The 8,114-nt window shown below is 33.3% G+C and overlaps 1 protein-coding gene across 5 annotated transcripts; it reads right to left on the bottom strand.

Moving 5' to 3' along the window:
- Positions 1 to 1,916: 1,916 nt before the first annotated feature.
- LOC111391057 (QWRF motif-containing protein 2-like) lies at positions 1,917 to 8,108 on the bottom strand. 5 transcript variants are annotated; one of them, XR_002702054.1, is made up of 6 exons: positions 7,097 to 8,108; positions 5,296 to 5,415; positions 4,576 to 4,692; positions 4,367 to 4,456; positions 2,940 to 3,355; positions 1,917 to 2,368 (listed from the first exon to the last, which is right to left on the bottom strand). XR_002702054.1 is itself a non-coding variant. In XM_023016198.1 (6 exons), exons 1-6 carry the CDS (start codon positions 8,081 to 8,083, stop codon positions 2,297 to 2,299), a joined length of 1,497 nt encoding a protein of 498 aa, XP_022871966.1. In that variant the 5' UTR covers positions 8,084 to 8,108; the 3' UTR covers positions 1,917 to 2,296. The 5 variants fall into 5 exon arrangements, 4 of the variants coding, with proteins under 4 accessions (XP_022871966.1, XP_022871967.1, XP_022871968.1 ...); XM_023016198.1 differs by having other exon boundaries at positions 2,940 to 3,050; XM_023016199.1 differs by lacking the exon at positions 5,296 to 5,415 and having other exon boundaries at positions 2,940 to 3,050.
- Positions 8,109 to 8,114: the final 6 nt, after the last annotated feature.

Here is an 8,114-nt window from a genome sequence, read left to right as displayed (position 1 = left end):
TGTAAAAAGCATTGAACTTGTGGACAATAAGCTTGCAAACGGTATTATATATATTCAATGTCGAGATCGTTGCATCAATCCAAAATCTAATTATTTCATGCATTTGGCCTTTTAGTTTTCAGATATCGACCCTCCAAACATAATTTCATTCTCCAACCATGAAGGTTAATTAGCACAAAACATTCTAACTTTTCAGTGTTATTGTGCAAAACGTCATCACCTTTAATTTTTTTGGCATTTTCATCTTTACATTCACTTTTTATTGCAGAAATCATCATTTTCATCAAATTTCTCGTATAAAATGACAAATTTACCCCCATGTAAATAAAACAATAAAAAAGAAAAGAAAAATTAAAGAATAAATTACAATCATACTCCCAAACTTTTTTAAAAAGTACAAATGAGTTCAAATAAATTATTAAAAGAATAATTAGTATAAAACATCCCTACTTTCATTATTATTGTGCAAAACGTCTCCCCTTCCATTTTTTGACATTTTCACCCTCATTTTATATTTCGGTACAAAAATATTTATTTCATCAATTTTTTCAATTAAAAGTTGTAAAATGAGAAATACACACTCCTCTTTAAACAAAAGAAAATAAAGAAAAGAAAAATAATGATCAAATTGCAACTATATTCCCAAAATTTTCAAAAAAGCACAAATGAATTTCAAATAAATAATTAAAAAAGAAAATGATTTTTATTTTTTAATTATTTATTTGAAAATTATTTTTTTATTTGTTTTTTTTTATTTTAAGTACAGTTGTAATTTTTTCTTTACCTTTGTTTATTTAAATAGAAGGATATATTTTTTATTTTATAGCTTTTATTTGAGAAAATTGATGAAAATAATGATTTTTACAATGAAATATAAAAATAAAATTATAAAAGTGAGATGTTAAAAAATAAAATGTGTGGACGTTTTGCACAATAATAATGAAAGATGGAAATGTTTTGTACTAATTACCTTTTTAATAATTTATTTGGACTCATTTGCACTTTTTAAAAAAGTTTGGGACTATGGTTGTAAATTTGTTCTTTATCTTTTCTTTGCTTTTTTTATTGTTTTATTTAAATGGGTATATCTGTCATTTTATACGAGAAATTTGATGAAAATGATAATTTCCGCAATAAAATGTGAAAATAATGGTGAAAATGCAAAAATAAAAAATAAAAATAAAAAAATGAAAGGTATGAACGTTTTGTACAATAACATTGAAAAATAGAGACGTTTTGTGCTAATTACCTACCATGTGTTTGGTATCTTTAGTCCAATCAACTATGTCTAGATGGTAATGAATCCTATACTCGGTGGATTATTTGTGCGAAATGTGGAAGAACAATGACGTGAGTGCTAGGGTAGACAGGGATAGAGGTAAGTAGCATTTCAACTGCAATATGAAATAACACATTTTATGTTACAATATGCCCCCATATAATTATACAAGATGTACCATTGGTACAGAATACATGACGTATAATATTGTTGCCGAATATCTGCATAATATTGAAATATTCGGGATATGATTCCATTACATGATCGGTGCATCGATATCCATTTAAATACTGTCGTGTGTCATTATGATTCATGCATAGTATACGAAATATACTATGGCGAATAATCGGATAGGACGTCTAATTGAGAAGGTAACATTGAATATAATCGAATTTTCATGCTAGTGTACCATGCTATATTTGGCATCTCAATAGATAGACCACTTCAGATTTCCAAAGTAATTAAGGGTACCCCATAATAAGGTGTTTTCTTTTTCTTTATTATTTTTTTTAATAAAAAAATAAAATAAAATTATGCCTTTAATTTGGGAGTAAACTGGAAACCAAATTACATAACATTTCATTACTTCAACATTTTGTACAATCTCGCTAATATATCACTCTTAGCTCTTTAGAAGTATAATTTTTCAAGTATCACTCTCCTATACAACAAGCCTTATAACACAATCCAAGACCAGATAATACTTTGCACAGAACAATTATGATGAAACTTGGAAATATTACTACAAGAGTTCACATGTAACAGAAACAATAGAAATAAGCCCTATATACAATCTAAATTTTCTGTTAAGAAAGAAGACTTCCTACCATATTTGCATAAAAAATACATTATGGAGTTGCTTTCTGTGAATCCTTAAGGAGGCTGGCCATTCTATGGCATTTCGACCCAAAACAAGTATGAAATATTTTTACATCAGCTCTTTCTTGGTGCTGGAAACAAACTAGCAGCTATTGAAGATGTTAGTATTTCAGGTAAGCAGTAAAAATGGGACAACCATTACAATTTCTCTGTCGAGCTCGCATGTACACGTAATTGTAATAATTGGGTCCTCAGGCTACAATGTATCACCTGTTAAGACAACTTGTGTTAGTGCTGCACAGAATTTTCTATAGGAACCACTGGCTTCAAATGCAAACTCATGCCTAGCATATCTGGATAAGCTTAAGCCCAAGTAAAATTTATTTATAAGTAAGTTGTTTATTACCAAATGTTTATATAAGTTACTTTTTCTTAAGTCAATTTTTTCTCCATTTTGAAAGACTTTAATGTCGAAATGAGTAACTTAGTCCCGGTTTGGACTCCATTAAAATTAGTTTTTAGAAAAAAATGTAATTTGGTTTAGTGATTTTTTTGGAGAATGTGTGATTTAAAAAGAAAGAAAAAGCATTGGGCTTACGTGTAATATTATTTTATTGAAAAATATGTGATTGAAAAGAAGAAAGAGAAAAATGCATTAAAATTAAAATGGAGCTTAAACAGGGGCTTATCTCTTTGAAGAAATAATTTTTTTCTTAAAAATTACATAATTGGTATTTACTTACACCTTTAAAGCTTATCCAAACACGCTCAAAGTCTATACTTATTAGCACTTTAAGCGGTTAAATAAAAAGTTTCTGGTAGAATTGAAGCTCATTTTTACCTGCAAGGGTATGAATCTAGTTGACAACCTATCTTTGCATTCATCAAGTGAACTGTGCTCTCTAGCACTAAAGTTTGCAAGTTCAGAAACCAAAAAGTTCATTTGCTCAACCTGTGGGTGTAAATAATTCAATAGAAATAAAACAAAAGGGTTAAATGGATAGTAAAGCAGTTAGTAGGGTTCCATTACCTCAAAAAAGAGGGGAAAAAAATAAAAATCCATCGATCTCAGTTCTAGTTAACAGCATCCAAAATATATATTCAATTTAATACACTGTTTTTCCCTTTGATCAGAGAACCTTGCTCCCTGTCCCAACAGGGTTAAAAATAGGCGCCCCTGTTTTTAAACCTGTGGTTTTATCCTTGATGAGAATCACATTATCGGTTATCACCAATTCTTGAATCCACCAGTGGACACTGCAATTTGGCGCAACTGGAGATATATATTTGTGCATGGAAACATTTTTCAAATGATAAGATAAGTAGTTTTGAGGTCCAAACTTTGCTATGAGAATTTCAATTGCATACAACACCACGTAATGTCATCAGAAAATCTATTTCTCATTGATGAAGTGGAGGAAAGAAAAAGTTAAGCATTTTCTCAGTCTAAGTCCCACATTAAGCATAAAAATGAAAATCACTAAACCTGAACCTAAAAGAAAGATATCTTGAGTCCTAGTTAAAACAACATCCAACAATGGGTTCATATATTGCTCATTTTCTGTTGTTTTTCCCTTCAAGTGAGAGGAAAGAGCTGCACGGTGGGGGGGGGGGGGGGGGGGTTTTAAAAAAAGGGGAATGAGCATTAAGTATAGATCACAGTGCATGTTGCACATCCATGACTTTTCAAATGCATGGCCTAATATAAGAAACTTTCATATTTGATGATAAACTGTAAAGTTCAAAAAAAAAAAAAATAAATAATTACTTCTGAGTTTCAAATAAATGTCTTGATGTAAGTTGGAACACTATCAAAGTGGGCACTGATAATGACAGATGTTTAAAGAGAATACGCCTGAAGTGGAATCACAAATACTTGTGTTTTCTTATAGAAAGCAAATAAGATACAATAGAATGACGATGACATGTATTTGCAGCAGTTATCAACTCTTGAGGATAACATTTTGGTACAATTTGCAACAATTTCATTGATGTCATGCTGAGATCTATACTTATCAATTTTGAGAAGAAATTCAAGGTAGCACTTAGCATTTGGCAAGCTCGAAACCAGTTTTAGTGAGAACATAGTGGAATGAGTTTACTTGAAGTTTGGCAACTGTGACAAGTGAAGAGAACTGGTTCAACCTTTTTCAAATTTTGGCCTGGAGAAAATTCTTGGAGGTTCAAGACAGACCCTAAAAATCTGCCAGATTACAACAGAAAATATTCAATTCACATTTCATTTATCCAATTTAGAAGAGGAATCACCTTAGTTGACAAAGAGCATATTGAAGATGCCATTGCTTGCATCACATCAACAGCTGAAGAAATGGCCTCTTCTACATTTTGCACATTAGCCTGTACTTATAGTGACCCAGAAAAAGAAAAAGAAAGCAATTTCAAGTCCTGTACATACTAAATTAGACAAGTCTCGACAACTGAAATGTCTTAGTTGTTAGGAAATAGCATCAACATACCCTTGCACCACTAACAACAGGAAGGCTTATAATGCTGGTTTCTAATGCCTCTTTAGCACTAGATACTGTATTGTTGTGATCAACATCAATTAGATCCCAATTTTGTAAATATGGTTCCTGCATTCAACAAATACAGCTAAATACTCAATAATTGTCAACCATATTGCCAGTATATGTATCTTGAATCCATTACTTAAATTGTGATGTTATTCAAGACCTGTTGATAAAAATAAAATTAGAGACAGTCAAATACAGATTGTGAAAAAAGATTAATCAATAAAAGTCTGGGGTGGGGACTTGGGGTGATGGGATGTGGAAGCAATCCCAATTCACACACATGCACATGAAGAGACAGAGATCTTTGACAGACTATGAAGGAACTGAAAGACAATAGAATACTACATATGTCCAATATATGCATCACCAGCAACACCCCACATAAACACAATTTAATTCAAATCATTGCCTTACAGTAACTAATGAGCATTTATGCACAATAGATCAAATCAGACCTTCAAAATTTGTTTACAGAAAATGATTTGCAGAAGACTTTGACATATAAAGCAGAATAAAAGACTGTTTAAGAAAATGATTTTCCGATACAGTTCAACAAGATTGAATCTGAAAAATATAAAAAGTACTTCTATGCAAATAATATAAATACTGAATTTGAGCTCTAGAGTGATATTAGAAAGAATCATTAGAGAAAAACAGTCTCACCTCTCCCTTTAGGATGGAATATAGCTTCAGATTATGTCTCAACAATTGTAATTCAATTCTCTTGGACTTGACAGAATGCCGCAATTTGGTAGTAGATATCCATGCATTATATAGACTTCTCTGGTGTAATGAGAACATAAAATTGAAAATTCTTTTGCACAGAATACTACATCAAAAATCCAAATCACTAACAAAATCAAAAAGAACAAGGTAACATTTGGTGAAATGAATACCATCTCTGTAATCTAGCACCAGAGAAAGATATAAGCAGGCAATAGTGTTGGCAGGCAGCAAAGTGTGAGGGCATTGTGCATATCAATCATCAATTGAAAAGCAAAATGTGTCTGTATAAAGAAGTGCAAGTTTTATCATCAGACCACAGTCTCACACTGAGAAGACCTAATTTGACTTGAAACGCGTGTTTCTGATCAACTTAAAATAGAACTCCCTGGTTTTATCTTTTGTTCCGAAACAAATCTATGGCTTGTTTGAGCCCCATTCTTTTCATAAAAATACATTTTGTAGTAGTGTTATGATGAAGAATGTGTTGTTAAAAAATAATGAAAAGTTTTAGATTGATGTGTAATATTATTTTTCTTGAAAAATGTGTGGTTAAAAATGAGGTTAAATCACTATTTGAGAATGTATTTTGATAGAAAAATGGGGCTCAAACAAGGGTTATGCGTAAGATATATCCAATAACAGGCCCCTAATTACTGGAAACAGCCTAAAATTTGGTTAATAGCTGATCAATCACAACCACACTGTCATCCATGTGCATAATAAAAAATTATTTCTCATCCCTCATTTACTCAAATTGTAAAATTTTCCATATAAAGATCCCTGGATTTAAAGCTCATCTCTCATTTACTGTGTGTCAGAGTCAAGTATAAATATAAGCCTTTACTGATCAACATGAATTCTCATCCATTTCTGTGCAGAAAGAAAATTTTCATTGATGTGTGAGACCACGAGGAACAACTACAATGAAAAATAAAACTGCTAAGCCACTGTAGTTGAAGGCTTGACTTTAGAAGAAAGCTACTCAATATTAAAAACAGAAATCTCCTGGGCCTGTGCTGTATTTGTGTGTGTCAATGGGGAAGGGGGAGAGGATTTCACATTAACAGCCAATAAATTGTAAACAAAGATCAAAGGGTTTAGAATGATTACTTTATACCTGACAGAAAGAGCAATAAAAGCAATTAAAAGATATATATATCCCCTCCCAAGAACATTATAAAAAATGAGACAGCGTGAATATATATGACTCATACTATATTCATTTTTTGGGTTCATGCGCATGGTATGCTTCAATCAGAAGCCAGAGAAGGCATCAACACTATGAAGATTCCATGTGCATAAAATCCAATTAAATATGTAGGAATAGAAGATTATCTACCAATTTTATATCTAAGGTGTGGAATGACATGAACAGAACCATCTATCCGCTTAGGAGGAAGGCTAGTAAACAATTTTTTTGTTACTTCTTGTGGGTTAGACAATCCATGTTTGCATCCCGAAGACAAGTATTGTGTACAATTATGTAAGAAGCTACTAAAACTAGTCCTCATTGTTGAGTTAGAAACAAGTATGCTAAAAAAACCTTTAGCCATTTTTATCCAACCATACTTTTCTTTCGACATTTTCAGTATCATAAATATAAGCCTCAGCATGATAGGGAGGCAACAATAGATATCGTGCATGATACTCTCGCAAGACATTATAACAACAGTAAGTTGATTATCTTCGAATTTTTTCTTTTTTTTTAAGGAAAAAACAACTGGGAGAAAATTAATACCTTCGCAATTTCTTCCTGTACTAACAGCGATTTCTCAGCTCTTGCATTCACAAATTGCCACTGCAACTGCCGGTTATACAGTAGCCTCAGGTCATGTGCATCAACAATCCGACTCTCCCCCAACTTTCCTTTCCTCGCATCAGTGACAAAGCTCATCATTGACAACATACTGCTCACATTATTATCACTCGACACGTTCCTTGCTACATTTCTTATTCTCGTCGGACTATTGATCGCCCTTAAAGGAGTAGAAGTAGACAACTTGCTCGGTGATGCTGGTCTCAGCCCCCCTCGAAGTGGTGATAAACCCCTAGGAGATGATACAGGATTCTCATTCAAAATTTTTTTTGCACCAATTACTTTTGGAGGACCTGTAGTTCTATTCAATCCAATAACTTTTGACCTCGGTGAAGACGGGTCTGGTACTTTATGTATCCTATTCGACTCTTGCCAAACTCTCGCAGGCACAACAATCCCCCGTTGCCCTCCTCTTAATTCATTCACACTTCCAGTCTCAATACCCTCTGATGAAACGGTCTTAGTATCTGAATTCACCGGAATAGCTAGATTCGATCTAATTTCCATTTTATTAGTCATTTTAACCTCAGAATTATAACTCTCAGGCTTCAATGTAACACCAAACTCGTTTCTACTATTTTCATCAAGCATAGATTTCGTCAATTTTTGAATTGCAATCCCAGATCCATTGAATTTCGATCTCTCCGCGCCGTAATCTAAACTTTGAGTCAATAAACTCGAATTGTCTCTCCTTGATCTCCCCGGCCAGCGCTGCTGCTGCTGTTCACTTGGCCTCGAATTCTGCCTCTTCCGCGGGTCCCTTACTGGCGTGAGCTTCCTCCTCTCCGTCGTAGCTTTCCTCAAACCACCGCCCGGAGTCCCCACACCTCCCGCTGTCGACGCAGTCTTCGCCTTACTCACTGGTACCGAGATCGATTCTCCCTGGAACGACACTGACAAACTCCTCATCGACGTCACCAGCAGCTTCTCCGCATTCGAT

The sequence above is a fragment of the Olea europaea genome, unplaced genomic scaffold, assembly GCF_002742605.1.
Source record: "Olea europaea var. sylvestris unplaced genomic scaffold, O_europaea_v1 scaffold747, whole genome shotgun sequence".
Classification (NCBI taxonomy): domain Eukaryota; kingdom Viridiplantae; phylum Streptophyta; class Magnoliopsida; order Lamiales; family Oleaceae; genus Olea; species Olea europaea.
The sequence above is the reverse complement of the archived record's forward strand: the minus strand, read 5'-3'. Positions and strand labels throughout refer to the sequence as shown.